The sequence below is a fragment of the Myotis myotis genome, unplaced genomic scaffold (genome assembly GCF_014108235.1).
Source record: "Myotis myotis isolate mMyoMyo1 unplaced genomic scaffold, mMyoMyo1.p scaffold_m19_p_9, whole genome shotgun sequence".
Lineage (NCBI taxonomy): Eukaryota > Metazoa > Chordata > Mammalia > Chiroptera > Vespertilionidae > Myotis > Myotis myotis.
In genome coordinates, this window is record NW_023416401.1 from 67894487 (window position 1) to 67915723 (window position 21237).

A 21237-nucleotide genomic window follows, 5' to 3' on the forward strand; every position below is an offset into this window, starting at 1 on the left:
AAAAGGGGTTTACTTTTGGTGAATATACAGCACATAGGCAGGGCATTGAGGATGATTTGTTGATTGCCCTGGTGAATATTCTTCTCCAGAAAATTCATTGAGTACCATACTCCCCATAGACACAGCCAGTCCTTATTCCTATAAATGAGCATTGGAAAAAGGACAATTGTATTCCTATTGCCTTGCCAGTAAGCCAAAAATGATCTTAAGAAGCAAGTCTTCTTTGAAGAGAAAAGAAAAAGACATTCATGCACATTGGTCAACTTAAAATATCTAATTTTGGAAGATAGCTTAATTCCTTGTATGTTCAGGATTTAAGTGAGGTTAAAAGGTCACCAGAATTCTGGGGTTGCTGCTTTTGCTGCATCCCATAAGTTCTGGTATATTGTTTCTTTTTTTTTTTGTCTCCATATTTTCTAATTTCCCTTTTGATTTCTTCTTTGACTCATTGGCCATTCAAAAGTGTGTTGTTTCATTTCCATAAATCACAGGTTTTAAAAGAAAAAAGCCTTAGAATGTCCTTGAAGCATTAGTATTTTTTTTTTTTAATCCTGTGTTTGCTAGAACACAGGCAGTGCCACGGCAGAACAAAATTCAAACCTTTGGGTAGAAAAATTTGTGATACATGTTTGAGTAAATAGGAGAAGGAGAAACATGAGACTATCTGAATGGATATTACAAAGTGGCTATTAGGGAAGGGAAGGACAAGTGCCATTTTTGTATACCTCAGAAAATCTTGAAGTCACCAGACACGTCATGATTGGGTGATTAAAGAGAAAAGGAAACACATCAGTTGCCAGCTCAGGTGTCTTAGACATAGAGGTTTAATCAGAACATTTGGAAATAGCCCAAAGAATCTTTGGAATCTCTCCTTGACTTGGTCTATCCTCCTGGGCCCCATGTGAAATAGCTGCTTCAGTTTACAGTAATATTGATGCTGTTGACAAACAAAGTAGTCTGAAGAAGACTTTTCACCAACTGTCTTACTGTCAGTTCTCCAATTGCTTTCAGGGCTCTGATTTAGTTATTTCTTGAATGGATTTAGGCAGCTTATCCGATGTCCTACAACAAATTCTAGCCCTGGTGAATCAGCCTTCTTCATGGGCAGCTATTGTCTTCATTTAATATCTAGGACACAGGTTCTCAAATTTAAGATTACATGTGAATCACTTCAGGTCTTAATTGAAATAGATTTCTGGGTCCTACCAGAGATTCTGATTTAGTAGGCCTAGGGTAGGGCCTGAGAATTTGCATTTTTCACACGTTCCTATGTGATGTTGATGCTGATGCTATTGGTTCAGGGACCACAAATTGAGAACCACTGGTCTTGAGAAATTAAAGAATTTAAGTCATGTAGGCAGATAAATGGTATGCACAAATATTGCATTAAGGTCAAGATTAAGGAGTCAGAAGCAGCTTGTGCTACCAGCTATAAAAGCTTGGCTGGCTATTCAGCCATAGTAAAGTCAGTATAGTCCAGAGATAATATTTTTAGATGACTTAAAGGGAAAAACTTGCTAAGTTTAAATCATCTAGTCTTTTCAAGTGGAAATAGCTTATTTGCCTGATTAATCGATATAATTTCCATGTTTCTTTTCAAGAGACCTTTTATGGAAATCGAATTCTGTGCTCATCCAGTTTTCAGCACTTATGAAACTATTTGTCAAATGATGGATGCAGTTTCTAGATAATCTGATTAGCCTGAAATGAGGACTTTTGCTGAGTACAGACTTATAGAAAACCGTGGCAACACATTCTTTATCATTACAGTTACAATAGAAAAACACACCTCTGAAACCTTAACCAATACAATGTCATTATTTATTCATAAAAATGCAGTGAATCCCTCCATAAATGCCTGTTAATAAATAACTAAAAAACTAGGAAAATAAAGCATATTGGTTATAATATCCAATTTATTCATGATATCTGTCTTCTTTAGATATATATATATAAGATAGATATATAAATATATATATATATATATGGTAGATATATAAGATAAGATATATAAATAAGATAGATATATAAATATATATATATATATTTTAGTCTTCGTTAGTATATATCTGTCTTCTTTAGTATATATATTTTCCATGGTGATTATGAAGCCTTTTTTCTCAGTTTTTATGTCAACCAAATAAGGGTTAAAGTACAGCCAATTACTATAATTTTAAATTTCACATGCTTTTCATTCATCATTTTTTAAAAACTGCAAGAAGCTATTTTCAGATATAATATACTCCAGGACTTTGGAAGTTGTGTCGTGCGTTCTCCCCACAGTCATAGATGCATCAGGTTATAAACATAAATACTATTACAATTGTTTTATTAATTCTGTATCTTAATAAAGCTTTGATGCTATGGATATAATTTTATGTTTAGCTGCATTAGCTTTTAACGTAAGCAACTTTCATTCTTAGATGAATATATAAAAGTTTCTCAGGAGCTAGAGAAGAAGGTTAAGAAGGAGGAAATTTGGCTATTGCATAACCAGAAGTTGAACTATCTTTCTGACTATCTACAAAGAAAAAATTAACTAGAAATTTGCCAATACCATTTACATTGCCTTTTGGAGACACAGCCTTTGGAAGCTAGCATTGCATTCTAATTATCTGATGGATTTTCTTATACATGAACAAAGACATGTGCTCCTTCTTCCATTTGTATAACTCAGTTAATACTCCTGCTATTTTATCAATAATAAAAAATAATCTTTTAGGGCAAAAATTACATCTGGGAGTAAATGGATTCTTTTTCTATCCTGTACCCAGTTTCAGTGATTTGGGGCAATTGATATATTTTCTCTGGCACTCAATTTCCTCATCTGAAATAGTTTTCAATTCCAAAATTCTATGATTCATTTATAATAATTGTTTCATGTTGGCTGTGTTTAAGAAAGATAGCAGCATTGCAATCATTTTTATGCTGGGTTAGAGTGCCAAGATATATAAATTCATCCCCATTCCTTTCTAATTAAATACGTTAGCACTTGGAAACAGTTGGGGCCCTGTATATCTATTGCTGCAGAACAAGGTACCACAAACTTAATGGCTTAAAACAACACACATTTATTATCTTACAGTTTGAATGGGGCAGGGTTTCACCTGCTTAGGGTCCCCCAAGGCTGCATGAAAGTTGTCTGCAAGGCTGCTTTTCATCTGCAGTTGGAGTTCTTCCAACCTCCTTCAGGTTGTTGCCACAATTCAGTCCTTTGTCATTGTAAGACTGAGGCCCTTAGCTCATAGAGGCCTTCCCTTTTCATAGGCAATAAACAACATAGTCATCAGGGCAGCATCGCCACTGCTTCAAACCTCTCACTTCTAGATCCTCTCTGAAAGTCTCATCTCTCTTGAGGTTAAATTTAAGTCATCTGATTGGATCCTTTAATTACACCTGCAACATCCCTTCCCATTTGCCATAAAGCAGTGGTTCTCAACCTTGGCTGCACATTAGAATCACCTGGGAATCTTTTTAAAATCCTGATTTCTGGGCCCCATCCTCCGGAAATTCTGTTTCTTTGTTACTAATGTTGTGGCCCCACCCCATAACAAAGAAACAGAATTTCCGGAGGATAGGCCCAGAAATCAGGATTTTAAAACGATTCCCAGGTGATTCTAATGTGCAGCCAAGGTTGAGAACCACTGCAATAAAGGGTAACATACTCATGGCAGTGAGAGCCCATCATCTCTGCCGTATTCAATTAGTTAGATTCTTTACCTACCTGTTTTTGGCTTTTCTACTAGCTAGGATCTTTTCTCTCTCACTTGGAATTGGAAATATCATAAGCTTAACAATGTGTCCCTCTGCAGTTCTCCCTGCTTGCTAAGCGGAGATGCTAGTTTAATATCTCAGTTGATTTAACAGCAGCCCAATGAGGAAGGTGTTTGCTGGCATCTGCAGCTCTCTTTGACAAACAAGCAAAGAAGGCACAGACATCTGTAGTAACTTGCTTAATAATGCGTAGATTCCAAATGACAATTCCCAGTTAAGTTTTCTGCCTCCTTGTTTGATGAAATTCACACCACACTTATGCTAGGTTTGTTTAAAGAAATTCAGATGCGCCGCTGTTCTCTTTTCTCCGCTGTGGTTGTTACTGATGATCTGTGCATCTCATTTCCATTGGTGTTTCCTACACTGAGACTCTAGTGCAGATTCTGGAGGAGAAGATGGAAATCAAGGCGAGGGAACAAAGGAGACCAGACCAAGTGAAGCAGAGCGCAGGGATTTTTTCTTTGGAAAAGTACCTACACATATTTTTCACTCCCTCAGAGGTGGGCTAAAGCGAAGAACAATGAGTTGTCTATGCCATCTGCTTCTCTTTATATTAAATCCCTCCATTTTAAGGACTATAAGATAGTGCTTTTCAATATTGAGCATTTTAGGGAGGTTGAACTGTCAGTAAAGCATATTACTGTCTGCTAGTTTTGGTAAATGGAGATTGAACAACTTACTGAGTATACCCCATGCGAAGGTACACATAATCACCCCTCCCCCTCACACACACACCCAGCCATTAATATCTTCCTTGTGAAATGTTTATGACTGTAATTGCTGCTCTGATTATATATTGTGTGAACTTGAAGCACGTTATTATACTGGGCAGCTAATGGAATTTAGCACAGAAATAGCTATTCTGGAAAAGACTTGAGTTTTGAATTGTATTCTTCCCTGAGTTTGCAGTGCATTTCATGGCTCATCTACCTCACAGTGTGCTTGTAGCTGATGGATTAAAATCTTTCTGCTGAATAGTAAACAGCAGAGTCAATTTAGTCGTTCCTTAGCTTGCTTATCTCAGTTCTCTCATCACTCATTCAAAATGTCAAAAATAAACTCTTGATTACTGTTGATTCACCTTTATGAGTACTGAGAAAGGGGAAATTTGTCATCTGTCATCACTTCAATCGGATGTATCTGGGGGGGGGGGGCTAGGAATGTGATCTCCTAGGGGCGAGGGGCATTGTGTACCTTGAAAATAAAGGGGGCCTGTTAGTTCATTGTTCTTTTATTAGTCCAGGAAGCCCACAGGCCTTTGTGGACCCCAATACTCTTTCCATTGTGGGGTGAGCTTTGAAGTGAGAGAACCAAAATTTTCCTTCTTGCCCTTGACCGGTTTGGCTCAGCGGAGAGAGCATCGGCCTGCAGACTGAAGGGTCCCGGGTTCGATTCCGGTCAAGGTCATGTACCTTGGTTGCAGGCACATCCCCAGTGGGGGGTGTGCAGGAGGCAGCTGATCGGTGTTTCTCTCCCATAGATGTTTCTAACTCTCTATCCTTTCCCTTCCTCTCTGTAAAAAATTCAATAAAATATATTTTTAAAAAAGTTTCCTTCTTTTGCTTTTCTAACGATGTTATCAAGTAGAATGTAAAGGTTAGATAGTATAGCATTTTCAGCAAACAAAATGATTTCAGTGGTTGCTTACATTTCTGATTAACAAGACACCTTTTACTCGTATAGGGTACACGTTGATGCTAAGGACATTTATTAGGAGTTGGTGGCTCTTGTTTTTCTTCAATTAAATCAAATTAAACTGAAATTGGGCATACTTTTATGTTCAGTAGGTGTGATATTTTTTATTTGACAGTTCTACTATATACAAATAAATGACCGTTATAGATTCTTCATACAACATACAGTAACATACAAGTAGCATCAGCATCACCTGAGAGCTTATTAGAGATGCAGGTTCTCTGGCTGCCCTGGTCCCGTTGAACCAGAAACTGGTGGATGGCGCCAGGCAATGTGTATTTTAAGTCTTCCAGGGGACTGTCATGCAGGCTAAGGTTTGAGAAGTCTGATCAGACTCATGTTATAGATGAGAAAACTGATGCTGGCATGGTATGGTGACTGGCTGAATACATGACTGGGTAATTTTAGGGCCCTTATTCAGACCCTTATTTTCCCTTAAAATCATATGACCTCTATTTCTTAAAGGTAAACAGTAATTCGTAAATGAATCGAAAAAGGGGCCACTTCCCTGCTTTCTAATAACGAGAGTGGTTTGTTTAAACTGTTAGCACAAGAAAATTAACCTAGAAGAAGTTTTAATGACACAAGGAACAGTTTCGTGGCCCTGTGCATTGGGTTCCTCATTTTCTTTTTAGTGGAGGAGAGAATAGGATGCAGTGAAGCCCCCGAGGGGGTGGCTGCTGCATGTTAATAGAAGTGGGGGACACTATTTTAATCATCACTTTCTTGCCCAATGAGTCCACGGGCAGATTTCCCACCCGGGTCTTTCCCATGCTACATTACCCACATTGACAGAGCCCCGTGGAGGTTTTCCTGCACACACAGTGTTATACGCTGGCGAGTTTCTCCGTCTTTGTGATGTCGAAATGAATCCCTCGGGCATCTGGCATTAACTACCCCTCTGTGACTTGGGGAATGAGCATTTCCTCTTGAGCAGAAAGGAGAAAACAGCGTTCATTATGTGTAGTATAAAAGACTGTATAATGATGCCTGCTAAGATCTAGTTCCATGTGAACTCAATTTGGGCTTTGTGTGTATAAACAAACAAGTAAAATTTACGTCTATTGTTTGTTCAACTGGGAAGCATTTTCCTGAATAGAAAATGTTGCTATAAAATTGGAAAAATGCCTTGTGTATGTGTGTGTGGGTTTTTTTTTTTTGCCTATATGTAAAACATCATGCAACATATATGAAAAGTGCATTAAACATAAACGTCAGCGTTTTATGAATAATTATAAAGAGAACACACAGTTAACAACTGCTGAGGCTAGGAGTGATTATGCTAACTCTCTAGGCAACTCTGCTGTGTATCCCGGGTGACTTCTAACCTCTCTGCATTTGCACCTGCTCTTTCCTCTCCCTGGACATCCCCACCCCCAAACACACAGAATTGTAAGGCTGCAAAATTTCTTCCTAATTCTTATAAATTGGCTGAAAAGATGCCATAGCCCTCATGTCCCATGTCTGCAGGGCACTTTGAGATGTCTCCTTTAGAATATAAGAATTGGTTTTTTGCATGTGCATCTCAACACAGGTATCAGTTCTTTGTGGTTGTGTGTGTATGAGTGTGTGTGTGTGTGTGTGTGTGTGTGTGTGTGTGAGAGAGAGAGAGAGAGAGAGAGAGAGAGAGAGAGAGAGAGAGAGAGAGAGATTGAGATTTCTCAGTACCTAGTCTGTACCTGATATACTGGAGCATTCAGTTGGTTTGAGGGACTCAAACCAACATCTCCATAATGCACTATCATCTTGCCCAAAGTTTTGAGTCCCAGTGAGCAAGATGGAAATCCCAGAGTTGTTTATAACTCCTCTATTTTCTTCTCTTAGTGCTACCTCCATACTATCACTCTCATCTCTGTCTGCCTTTGGCTCTCTCCTTTCTCAAATTTCCACTCAGTGTGGTCTTCAAGCTTAGTTCTTGTTTCTCCTCTTACCACGAATGTTTTGGTTGATGTCGCTGTAGAGGTAAAGAACCTGGGCCAGAAGCACCACTTCCTCATGTCTGAGGACTTTATTATACACTAGGGGCCCAGTGCACAAATTCATGCACCTTGAAAGGAACTGTGGGTTGCGAGGCTGCAGTGGGCATGGGGCAGGTCTTGGCCCATCATCCGCATCCCCACCCAGCCCCTCCCTCCGTGGCCCCTGGCCCCCTGTCTGTTGGCAGCCCCACTCCCACCACCGCTCCCACATGCTGATGGCGCCTGTCCCGCTCGCACCCACTGTGTCTGCCCCCTGGTGGTCAGTGCACATCATAGCAAGCAGTTGAGCAGCCTTAGCATATCATTAGCATATTATGCTTTGATTGGTTGAATGGCTGACTGGCTGACCAGACACTTAGCATATTAAGCTTTTATTATATAGGATTTGCTCAAGAGTCCTGTCATTGATACTCTTGTTTTCTAACATTTATAAGGTGATCTATAATATTGTGGATGGTATGGCCTTAGAGGAACCATGGCACCAGTTACTTTATCCAGCAAATTCCTTGCTAGCTTATTGCCTGTCATACTTCAGGGTTTGGGAGGATTCCCACAGAATCACACACAACTGGGAATGGGTTAAAAATAAAAAAATGGGGAAAAGCAAACTAGATCATGATGAGCAAAAGAAGAGAGGCCACTGGTTCTTGTCTTCCCTTGAGAGGTTTGCTGTAGCATCTTTCTGTGTCATCTATGACTTTTCTTCACATGTTCAGGGCCTCAGCAATGGAATACTGAATGTTGCCTAGGCCAGTCCCATTTTGTGATGCCATTATGCCTTTCCTCCTACTGTTTCTTACTCCTGGATACTCTCTGTTTTTCTCCTCCTCCCTACCCCTTTCTCCTGCAGTGTTCTCCTTCTCTAAGTGTTTAAAGGTCATGGATACCTCGAGGTTCTACTCAAACCTCTGGTGCTTTCTTTTCTGGATCTTTGCTGATGTTGTACCTTCCAACTGAGATAAGCCCCTCCCTCCCCATCTCCCTTCTCCAGGCTCAGTCACTCCTCCACGGACTTTTCTCTGCGCCAATAGGGGGAAACTCTCTTGGCTCTGCCGACCTCCATAGCAGTTAACTTTAAATTTGACATTGACACTTTCTCCTTGATCTTCAGTAAATGCATTTCTTAGTCTTCTATTTGATGGCAAGTCCATCCAGAGAAGCAATCATATATTTTGTCTTGTACTTTAGAGTAACTTGCATATTACAGGTCTTCAGAAATATATAATAAATAAAGGAAAAGATCAAGGTATAAGGTATGTGTGCAAAAGGCTTGTATTGGGGTGGCTAGGGGAGGCAGATTCATCTCATTTACCATGGCGAGGTAAGCTGGGTATTCTGTGAGCTGTTGGGAGGAGCATCATCCTCTACCCTTTCCCCCTCATCCCTCACCCCACTCACATGGCCTCACTTACACCCAGAGTGACTCTTAAGATTATTTTTCAACAGGAAAACAAGAAGGCCGTATTCATCAGGACTTAGGAATGCCTTGTACAATAGAGTAGGGACCCACGCCACACATCATTATACCCACAATTAGGCTATATATAGAATATATATTAACCTGAGTAGTTAGAAGTTTCTATCTTTTTGTTTCCATTACAATTCAATAAGTCATTAGCATAAAAGGGAAAATATCCCAACTCCTGAGGAAACTTCAGTCAGGTCTCAAGATATTATTTTTTTAAAGTGATGCAAATGAAAAGAGATCAAACAAAGAAAACAAAGAGATCTGTGTGGATGCTTAACAGTTAAGTTTCACATTTTTGCCTTCCAGGAGACGGAGCTGTTAGATCTCAGCCTTGTCAAGGATGCCAGATGTGGGAAACACGCCAAAGCTCCCAAGGTAGGAAGCGGAGCGCTGTGCCCGCACCAGATGCTGCCTTGATTATTTAGCTGTGCCATAGTGTCAATTAATTGCCCCAATTAAAAGTTTCTCTGTTGTAGATGTTGTAAAACACAATAAAGCAGCTGATCGTTCCAGAAGCCATGCCCTCAACACTTCCACTTTTGTTAAAAGACAGAAACCTTGAGCACATATATAGGCAGTTGGATATAGGGGCTTGCTTTACTTTTGTTGGAATACAATAACAATGCCGAACTTACTGAGCAATTCTGCATAGCTAAAATGCATTGGAAATTACCTGCAAAATTTCTCGAACCTCCTAAGCATAAGTAATATTATCTTTGACACACGATAAACAAGACCTGATACCTCACATGCTTTGCAATGGAAATCATTCCATCTGTGAAGCCCAAAGGGCGTGAGAGTTCTTTCTGCACAGTTACTAGTGAAGACCAGCAGACCTGGGACCAGTGGTGTGGAATGCCAGTTTGTTTTGGTGTGAAAAACTTACTGAAGAAATACTCAACGCAGTGTTGGCACTTTCATTTTTTGAAGATTGTTTAAGCATGCTGAATAAGGGACAAAATATTTTTTTTTAACACAGAATATCTGGTAGGGTATAGCATGATATGTTGACTCACCATCAAAGTGGGAAATTAATTAATTAATTGGGGTGACACTGGTTAACAAAATTATACAGGTTTTGGGTGCACAGTACTGCAACACATCATCTTTACACTGTATTGTGTGTTCACCACCCCAGGTAAAGCTTCCAGCCATCGCCGTTTATCCCCTCTGAACCCAATTTTAGTTCTTTAAGTACTTCCTTTCTAGCACAGAGAGTATTGGCAAATAGGGACGTATAGGTGCCATTCAGTAGTTTTCGCCTCTTTCATGGAAATTGACATAAAAGTAGCAATTTTCCATTTGAGTATCTGCCTGCAACTTTTGTTTTATTCTTTAAAGGTCAAAATAGTTTCTTTGAAATCAAAAAGTGTCGTTATTTTATCTCTGACAATGCAAGAAGACAAAAAAGTCACCTGTAATTCTTCTTCTTCAGATATATAACGGCACAGCCATTGCTTGCAAATTTTGCCAAAGACTGTTTTCATTACTAAAAGGGGTTAACAATTATCTACAGGAAAATGTGAGAAAGAAAAAGAAGGGAAAATCAAAGTTATTTTCAAGAAAGTTGCTATCGGTGTTTTCTGTGAAAACAGTATATTACTTACATTCATCTCAGTAATATCATGGAATTTCAGTAGTTTAGTTTTTCAGTTTTGTAACATTAATGGGTTGTTGATGATTCAAAATTGTTCACAGTTTGTAGTGTAGGAAAGAATATTTTTTTCTTCTCCCAACAATATTTCAGCCAAGTTTCTTATAAGCCTGTTAGAGCTCTATTGGTAACATTGTAATAAAGTTTGCCTTTTCATTCAAGTTTATTGGCCTGACTTGAAATTGCATTCTCAGTATGTGTTAAAGACAGTTGCCTACACTTTATCCCCCTCCCCACAGCCCCAGGCATCATGAGTCCAAGTCAGTTCCTCAGCCACATGGAGCGTTCCTCAGGCTCCAGTCTTTTTAATGGCAGCCCCCAGCCTGCCTACTGGTTGTGCATCATGTATGGATGCGGTTTGATAAATGGCTATGGAATGATGACAAATGAACAGAGCTGTGCTCAGCTGATAAACCGCTATTAGATCCTAAAATGCATCTCTTGAGGACAGTCTTAGACACTAGGAATACTCTGGCTTTGGCTGCATTTCCACCAAAGACTGCTTTCTCTGTGGATTTTCCATGTTCTTCGCTCTTCCCCCTTTCGATTTCTTGCTGGTTTTCAAGAACCTCAATCGACTGTCATATTTTCAAGGCTGGGTTCTGTGGCATATTATGTGTGACCTTCCTGAGACTCAGAGTTCTTCCTCATTGGTTAAGTCATGATATTATTACTAGTAATAATGACGAGGATGATGATAGATGAGTGTTTTATATCATTGCTATAAGGATTAAATGAAATAATTCACTAGCAAAGCTTTAGCAGAGGAGTTCTTAAATTTATCTGCCCCTGGAACGATCTGGAAAACTTTAAAAAAAAATGCTGATGCCTGTTGTCCACCCCCAGACATTCTGGGGGTGGAAGAATTTAATTGATGTAAGTGTGGCATGCACATCAGTTTTGAAAAGTAAATTTGCAGCAAAATTTGAGCACTACTGCCTTCACTTATTGCTACTTTATAGCAAATCCTCACTAAATATTAACCACTCTTGTTGATATTATTGCCATTATCTTTGTATATATTATTATTAAAAGCTTCATGTTGGATTTGCATTTGGTTTTCATTTTGCTCACTTAACTTGGAAAAGTTTCTTATAAAGAGAAATTGGATCAGGGGCTTGACTGAAAGGGGTTTTGTGGATTGACAGGGAAGAAATAAGCTGCTAATCATACCAGTTTAAAAATCTTTAAGTTGTAAAAGAAATCCCAAGCTCAATTGGATAAATAAAAACAGAATTTATTAAAAATGATTGGAATGTATTGAAAATTTCAGTGGGAGTGCTGGATTTAGGTGACGTCTCATTTTGCTGCTCAAAATATGTCATGGCCCTGACCGGTTTGGCTCAGTGGATAGAGCGTCGGCCTGCGGACTGAAGAGTCCCAGGTTCGATTCCGGTCAAGGGCATGTACCATGTTGCCGGCACATTCCCAGTGGGGGGTGAGCAGGAGGCGGCTGATTGATGTTTCTCTCTCATCGATGTTTCTAACTCTCTATCCCTCTCCCTTCCTCTCTGTAAAAAAAATCAATAAAATATATATTTTTTAAAAAACAAAAAACAACAACATGTCATGAAGGTAGACATGACCAAGCTGGCATCCAACGTGCTGGAAGGGATGCCTTCTAGCCTGGGGACCCTCATAAGGGGGCATCTTCTGCAGGCCACTCTGGCAGATCCTGGCTTCCCCAGCAGCATTTCTGTAAGGCAGGGACCAAAGAGAGGAGCTCCCTCTGGAGTATTCCAGAGTGATTGCAGAATAACCACCTCACAGAAGGAGGTGAAAGGCCCCGAGGAGGAAAACTAAATAAGAGAAGACCATGGAGTTGACTGGAAGGAAAGCAGCGGGACCAGCAGTGGAAGATTAGAAAGTGTAAAGGCATCAGTATGGAGTGAGAAAAGCTTAGAATCTTAGGGTGGAAGGCAATGCAAAGGAAGACAGATTGCCTAGAAGACTTTCTGTGGGGGCTCACAGACCATAAAAGAAGACCATTTGTGGAGCAGAAATTATTTATCAAAAGACCCAGGCACCTTGCAAATATTTATCTATGCATTCGTATTATTTCTGTTTTTCACAGCTTCTTCTTATATAAAAATTCATGATCTAGTTGAGATGAACTGTTTTCTGTGCCTGCTGTGATTTGAAGTAACATTTGTAGAAATGGAAAAGCTTCTATGCGTTACTCAGTTAATGGATTTTAAATGTCAACTCCCAACACAATACATAAACTCCAGATAGGATTTTCTGCATACGACCTTTGTTCACGTTACCAATTTTGAAATTTCTCAAATTTAAAAAAAGAAGATCGGTTGGGAGATTTTTATCCAAAGGTAAAAGCTAAATGTTAAATACATCTATCTTGTCCTTTGAAATCTAACATGTATTTTTTATGTTTCCTTTCATGCTCTCGCTCTTTCTCCCTCCCTCTCAGGCTGATGAGGGACAGGTAGAGGTCAAGGTGCTATTGTAATACATCTTGTCTATGCTATAGACTAGCAATCTTCAAGCTTTTTCATCTCCTGACACACATAAACTGCCAAAATTCAGCAGCACACCCAATAATATCCTATATTTTTTACCAATCTGAAAAAATGTATAATTTTGATTCATTCACACCACATGGCTATTGCTACATTGGCGGTTGTCATTTTTTTTTATTTGACAATCTAAGGGAAAAGAGCTCAGTGACTCTGACTAAATAGTCAAGTATTGCATGTTTTAAAAATTCATGTGGTTAGAAATCACTGCTGTAAACACATACTCTCTAGATCTTCATTTCAAAAGGATCTTTGCTGTTTAAGAAGAGAGTTTATCACTCTGGTTTCTGATCTACTAGTGGTTCTTGACCCTGCAGATCAATTTAGCGGCTCATGGGCAGAACTAATCAAATGGAATATGCCTGAGTAGAATGGAAACCGTCAGTGTACTATGCAGAGCAAGGTGTTTTGTGAAACTTTTTTTTCATGTACTTGAGTGTGTGTTCTGGGTCACAGCACAAAGTGCATGGTTTTGCTATCAGCCATGTCAGAAAGGTTTCAGACATGCTGCTGGCAAAGGAAGTTTCTTTATCCTCGGGATTCTGAGGAAGTATTTCAACCCGAGATGTATTGAAAAGTAAATGGGAATGGAAAGGGCTAGATATGGAAAAGGGCTCAATGTCAGCTCTCCCATAAAGGAGCTTAAGAAAGTTGTTCTTTCATTTTGTGCCTCTACTTCCTCATCTGTGAAGTTGGGGGTGAGAATACATGATGGTAGGTATATGCGTTCTGTCGACCCTTGGTTCCAACTAAAATGAGAGATTAATCAAGGCAAGGCACTCCATCTTACAGATTATAAAATCCATGTCCAGCAGGTTTGTCTTGGTCATAGCAAAGCAGGTGAACTTAAAAAACCAGGTCACAGTCTAAGCAAGGTAAGGAGCTATGCAAACAAAAAGAAAAGAAAGGACAAAAGGCTTCTTGGAAGCAATTCTAGGTTGGCTTAGCGGCTCTTCCAGTTTTTAGTACATGAAACTCAACTCGGCCGGCATTCAGCTCTCCATGCTTGCAGCAATATCATTGAAGGATAGTTCTGTAGCTTTACTTTCAAACTGTGTTTGGGCAAAGAAAATTGCTCCATATGCTGAGCTGACAATTAAGCAGTGTATTCTGTTGGTAAAGGACAGTTTCTTTCAGATGTGTGATGTTCCTTTGAATACAGATTCCTTGTAAATATCCATGTCACAGTTAAATTCGAGGTGGCATATAGTGTCACCAGAATCAGGTTATTCTAACCTGATTCTGGCGACACTATATGCCAGAAGATAGGTTAGAATAAAATGAAATCTGAAAAATTCATCAGGTTCTGTTTTCCTATGTCCTATACGGAAATGATGGCTGTTCATTCTTTATTGATCTGACAAAGGGTCATTGAGTGCCTGTTTTTGCCAGGCACTGTTCTGGGCACTGGGAAAATAGCAATGAACAAAAAAGACACACAACTCTGCTCTCATATAACATCCTATTTTGAAGTGGGGGTGTGCTGGTAAACTGGCTTTCAAAGAGAGAGAGAGAGAGAGAGAGAGAGAGAGAGAGAGAGAGAGAGAGAGAGAGAGAGAGAGAGAGAGAACAAAAGAAAGAAGAAAGAAAGAAAGAGAGAAAAAAAGAAAAAAAAATAGAAAGAAAGAAATAAAAAAGAAAGAAAGAAAAAGAAAGAAAGAAATTCACTGATTTTTTGTGTTCCCTAATTTCCTTTGGGTAAATATTCTTAACCTACTAGGATTGAACCACAACCTGACGTCACCGAACACAGAGTTGGAAAGCAGTGTATACCACAGCTTTTACCATGGGAACAGGCTCTGGCACCCCTCGGGGGGCGGGGGGGCAGATAACAGATAAGTCCCACTGAGAGGAATAAAGCAGGACAGACACGATTGACCATGAGTTGTGAAGAGGCTTGCTGTTTTGTAGAGCCATCTGGAGTAAGTTCTCTTGGCGAGGTGAGGTCATGTAAGTAGAAATAAGAATTAAGGGAAGGAGGGGCATTCCGGGCAGAAGGCATTGTAAGAGCAAAGGGTCTGAGGTAGGAACATGCCTGGCATATTTGAGGAATAGCAAGAAGGCCAATGTGGCTACAGTGGAGTTCAAGACAGAAAGAATGATGACGTCAGAGAGGGGGCCAGGGGCCGCATTGTTTTGGGCTTCATAAGCCATGCTAATGATTTGGGCTTTTCTCTAGGGAAATGAGAAGGAAATTGAAGTTTCTGAGCAGAGGAGAAACAAGATCTGACTTTAGCTTTTAAAAGCATCACTAGCCAGTGTTGAGGGTAGACCACAGAGGACAAAGGAAGCATCAGAGAGACCAACTAAATGGCTTTTGCAAATATCCTGGGCAGTGTTGATGATGACCAAGAGGTGTAGAGACACATGTGAAAATCTGAATATGTATTGAGGGTTGAACCACAGGCTTTGTTAATGCACTGGATGTGAGGCATGAGAAAAAGTAAGGATTCAGGGAAAACTCACAGTGTTTTGACCTGGGAAAGTGGAAAAATTGAGTTGCCATGTCCTGAGACGGGAAGGAAGAAGCACTCTTACACAGAAAAATCCAGTTTGGTTTTTCAATATTTAAAGTTTGAGATGCCTAATTAAACTTGACCAGATGATGTCATATTTGGACATACAAATCTGAAATTCAGGGAAAATATTGGCCATGTAGTTATAACTTTGATTATTTAAAGCTCACAGCCAAGTGAGGTCTCCTAAGGAATATAGGCACAAAACAAAGAGGTCTGATGTCTGAACCCTGGCACCTCCATTTAGACTTTGAGGAGCTGAGGAGGAATCAGTGAAAGAGTTTGAGAATGGAATATTCCAGAAGACTTGGAAGCAGGGACCTCAAACAGATACTTGTGGTACACCAGTATTCATAGCACATTACTCAAAATAGCTAAAAGGTACCAACAACTCAAACACCCATCATTAATGAATGGATATACAAAGTATACCATATACATACAATGGATCCAGCCTGAAAATTGAAATGAAATGTTGATGCTAGCTATAATATGGATAAACTTTGAAGACAGTATTCAAGAGAAATAAACTACACGCAAAACGACAAATATTCTACAATTCCACTTATATGAGATACCTAGAAGAGTAAATTCACAGAGCCAGAAAAATAGAATGGCAGCTTCCACGGGGTTGGGGAGGGAGAATGGGGTGTTATTGTTTGATAGGTACAGACTTTCAGGTAGACAGGATTAAAAAGTTATGGAGATGAAAGGTAGTGATGGTTGCACAACACAAAAAGGTAAATTTACCTAATGTCACCAAACTGTACACTTGACAATCATTGAAACGGTCAGTTTTATGGCATGTATATTTTACCACAATTAAAAAGAAGGAAGCAAGTGAGAATGAGTAGCTGATGAGGAGGAATACGAAGCAGGAGAGAGCATATCCTGGTCACCTGAAAAAAGAATTTCAAGAAGGAGGGAATAGTCATTTTGATTAAAAAGGTGGAATTTCCTTCTTGCCATTTTTTTCTTCTTTTCACTTTGGCATTCTTGTAATTTTACTGATGTTACCATTTTATATATGCTTTAAATTTTCCCCATATATCCTCAGCATTTCCTGCTAATATTCAAAATGGGTTATTTGTTTAAGGGTTGTCAAATCTCAAATGGCTCCTCATAGAATCTGGATGCCAATATATAAATCTCATAATGAGCTGTTATTTGGATGTTATACAACAGCGATTTCAATTAATCATCCATGAGGCCTGGAGTTGAAATGAGTGCTTTATTTATTGTCCCCTTTTCTGATCGGACGCTGTCTCCCTGACTTTGAACACATTTCACCATTGTGGGAAGCTGCAGTCATAAAATTTGATGTCAATGTTTGAGATTTAGGAAAGAAGAAGAAAACCCTTTACACAGCAAAATAAAGGTTTCTATATTTTTCCCTCAATTGCTGAAAAGATCTGCCTTTGGTCTATTTTGTTGGTTCCAACTAGTTCTTAATTTACCTGATATGGTGCAATAGTTGTCTTTTGGGTCTTTTTTAATTTTTAATTTTGTCATTTCAAATGTGTATTTATTTACATCTTTGCTAGATGGAGAAAAATAGGGCTAAAAAAATCACAGAATTATCTGTGTGTATAATGGTTTTGACAGCTAGCTATTCACATTTATCTCCAGATGTAAATTATATGGCATAGTTCTTTTTTTATGTTCCTTAAATTCCATAGATGTCAGTGGTTTCCTTGGAAACAAAAACCCTTATACAACTAGTCAGAGATTTGATAGCAGAAATATCAGGTTGTGGAGGGGGCAAGGAATGGTTCCCTTGAATATTTGCCTTTAAAATTCTTCTGCCTTATCTACCTGCCCCTCACCCTCTTGGCCATTCACTAGTGGACAAGAGAAAATTTTTAAAGATACCATTAAAATATAGCATATTTTCTCTAATGGTTAAAAGCTTTTTACCTTTTTAAAGCAATCAAGAATAGGCTAAATCTTTTTGTGATGCTAGTATATATTCCCAAATTTGAGAAGAGATTGATATGTCTCTTATCAACAATTAAATTGGAGCAGTTGCTCAGTATATAAGTGTGCCCATCTGTAAAAGACAAGGAACTGAACACATGCATGTCTGAATAAAGACTCTATGCTTTGTATAATAGCAAGCATCTGTCTTAGTACCCTACTTGCCAAAGAATTCAAAAGGCCCCTGAAGGGTAGTGGAGAGGGAATAGGGAGGCCTCAGTTCTGTCAAGGGGGAATAGTGGGTGAAAGACCCAGCGGCCACGAGCGTTCTCATTGTTGGCCAGAGTGGACCCCTTGTTGAAGACAGGATTAGAAGGTTGTGGCTCATGTTATCAGTGCTTCTGTCTTATATAATTTGCATCTAAATCTGATTCTACATGCAATGGTACCCAGTTGCATTTTGGAAACATTTTGCAATTAATTCTTTGAAATGCAATAATATGCCACCTTGTGGATATATCTGATATTCATTTCTTAGATTAATTTTACCTAGTGGACTGCTCTCCAAGCCAGGGTTTTCAATCTTGGGTTCTATGTAACATAGAGGAATGAGAAGCACTTGGGGAGCTTTTAAAATCTTGATGTCCAGACCACACCCAGATCCATTAAATCAAAACATCTTGGGGGCTCAAGTACCAATATTTTCTTTAAAGCTCCCCAGAGAGCCCTGTAGTCAGCCAAGTTTGAGAACCATTATTCTAAGTAAAGAGAGCACCACTTAAATGGAGGCTGGAAGTCTGAGATCAGGGCACCAGCAGGGTTCTCCTGAGGCCTCTCTTTTTGGCTTGTGCATGGTCATCTTCTCCCTTTGTTTCCACATATTCCTCCTTCTGTACCTATCAGTGTCCTAATTTCCTCTTCGTATGAGGGCATCTGTTACATTGGATTAGAGCCCACTCCAATGACCTCTTTTTAAATTAATTACCACTTTAAAGACCTTGTCCCCAAATACAGTCACATTCTGAAGGACTCGGGATTAGGGCTTCAACAAATGAGTTTAGAGGACAAACATCGAGTCCAAAACAGTATTTCCTCATTACATTATAAAACCAAGTTTATGGTTTACTTCTCTAAATGTAGGTTTGTTTCACAATTGATGTAATATAGATAAGTTGACTTTTTCTTTATTTTATAATTAATATGATTGTCAAGATGGATATAAATGTGTAGTGGGAATCATTTCAGGAGTAAACATTATTGTTTTGTTCAGAGTGCCTCTATTGCAGAAAAGTGTTTTTTTTCTCTTATTATCAGCACATCCATACTACTCCAGAGCACCCAATATGTGTCTTCATGCATTTTAAGTGCCTAAGGGCTTATAGACATCAAGTACGCAAGTTCTTGGGTCAAGTTGCCAAGCCTCAAAGCCAATAACTGACTGTATAACTCAGCCAGTTATTCCACATCTCTCAGACAGTTTCCCATCTGCATTATGGAAATAATCTCCATGGTTGTTTTATCTGGTTGCTGTAAGGACTCAATGATAAAATGCATGTAGTTCTGATATTTAAAACTACCGGAGGAAATCTATGTTTTATGTATTAACTGGAGAAAAATAAACTTGAAGCACATTTATCTTTGCAGCCAAATACCTGCCCTCAGAGGACCATTATAGCAACCCATTCTACTGAGACTTACAGATCTTATTTAGACAACTGTCCAGATTTGCAGTTGAGTACATTTCCCCCACAATCAAAATAATTTTAGAGCAATTTACTTTTAGTAAGGAAGCTTGGCATCTTTTTCTGCACCCTGAGCTGTTGAAGCAAAATCTGAAGCTCTAGTGTGAAATGCAAGAACAGGTTTTGGGATCGAAGAGATCCAGATAGAGTCGCAGTGAACAAATTACCTGAGAGATCACAGGAAGGTTTCTTGGTTTCTCTGTGGGAGTGATGACACCTTCTGCATAGGGTTGTCCGCTGAATAGGATGATGGTTGGTAACAAGACAAATCGTAACATTGGACACGCTTTAGGAGCTCACTCATTGCTATTTAACTCCCTGCCTACCTTAGGTTCACTTTTCATTTAAGCTTTTTAGCACTCAGTGAATCTGATAATTAAGCATCTGTATTACTTGAACTGCTTTCTTTTTGCAGTTTAGGTTCTAAAGAAATTTGGCATATAGTTTGACATATGGCCCAATTGGGGGAAAACTAGAATGTAATTTGTCACAAGGTGTAAACGGAGGAAAAGTTTGGGGACTTAAGGGAATATTCATGTCTACCCTGAAGTTATTGTGAAAATGAAATAATGTACCTATCTGAAATGGGTTAGCCAACCATAATGTGTGATAGAGTAATGCTAATGTGTGGGGCTGCTTGCTATAGTGGACAGATTTAAGAGTAAGTCCTAGTTTATTCTGAGATATTCACTTTTATCATCTTAGAATGGAAAATAGCTAAATTTTTCTAAATTCCTTCTGTTTACCATAAAACATGAAATCTCAAACAGTAGACTTTGGATGTGATGCCCAACACACAGTAGGTACTTTTAAGAATGAACAAATACTTTCACCATAGTTTTCTCTCTTTCCAAAAGGTAAATTCTGTTAACATTCTTAGCTATTTACTAGTAAATGTGAAATCTCAAGGACCTGAATAAATATTATTAATCTTATGTAAACAGTAGCAACGAAAAGTCAAAATAATGTAATAAAATATTTGCCACTTGACAGATTTTTGTTAATGCCAGAAACAAGGTTTTTTTTAAGACAATGGAAATTAATGTCCATAGAGATTTCTAGGAGATGAGAAATTGCACTTTATTTGTTGAAATTTAACTGTGAAACAGGATCATTGGGTCTAACAAGTCAGAAAATTCACCTTTCAGTCTCACACACCAGGTTGTTTTCTCTGTACTTCACCATCCAGATGTTTCTTGACATTTTAATTTGTACCCCCAAATTCCTGACTTCAGGTAAGACCAGTGGGGCTAGAAGAATTGCTTACCATTGCTTACCACTGTTGGCCATAAATGGGAGTAACACTGTGAAGAGTCACATTATTTACTCTCAGGGACAGGGAATGCTTTTTTAGAAACAATCAACTCATTCCTGCCAACATAGTTCCTTGGAATACTAGTACGTGCTATGAGATTGAAAGAAGTTTGGGAGATACTGGGGTTCGTTGTTATAGGAATTCTAAGAGTCTTTCTTGTGTTGGACATGGATTAGGATCATTTACCATTCTTTTTTGATGATGAGCCTTTTTGTCAAGAGCATCTCAAAGGATTAATGTTCTGCTGAATTCACTTTGGTAAATGTTTCTATAGTCTATACTTAAGAAATTAATCTTACATTCCACATTGTGGCTGGAACACCAGTTTAAGAGTGAGGCTTATTCCCACAATAGAGCAAATGCCCAATTAAAGATGTTTAAAGACCAAGTTCTTGGGTAATCTAAACTAGAAAAGTCTTCTTTTTCTTAAAAATCACTTGATAATATACAGGTGAATTTTATCTTGTATTATATCAATTTATTTTTAATTTTAAACTCTATTAGCATTAGTCTCACTTATTTTTCTCCCAGATTTAGTCCTTGGCTACAACAGAAAGCCATCAGCATTGCCAATATGTCATTTAAGACACAAGAATTTTATAACTTCCACAGTAGCTGGAATGCAGTGTGACCTTTAGGCCGG

At 38.8% G+C, this 21237-nt stretch overlaps 1 protein-coding gene across 4 annotated transcripts in view; it reads left to right on the top strand.

Moving 5' to 3' along the window:
* PLCB1 (phospholipase C beta 1) overlaps positions 1-21237 on the top strand; it is a 628875-nt gene that overhangs the window by 217494 nt on the left and 390144 nt on the right. For all 4 annotated transcript variants that reach the window (XM_036322262.1, XM_036322263.1, XM_036322264.1 and 1 more), the window contains exon 3: positions 9223-9291. In XM_036322262.1, coding sequence (XP_036178155.1) covers positions 9223-9291 — 69 coding nt within the window. The remainder of the gene's footprint in view (positions 1-9222; positions 9292-21237) is intronic.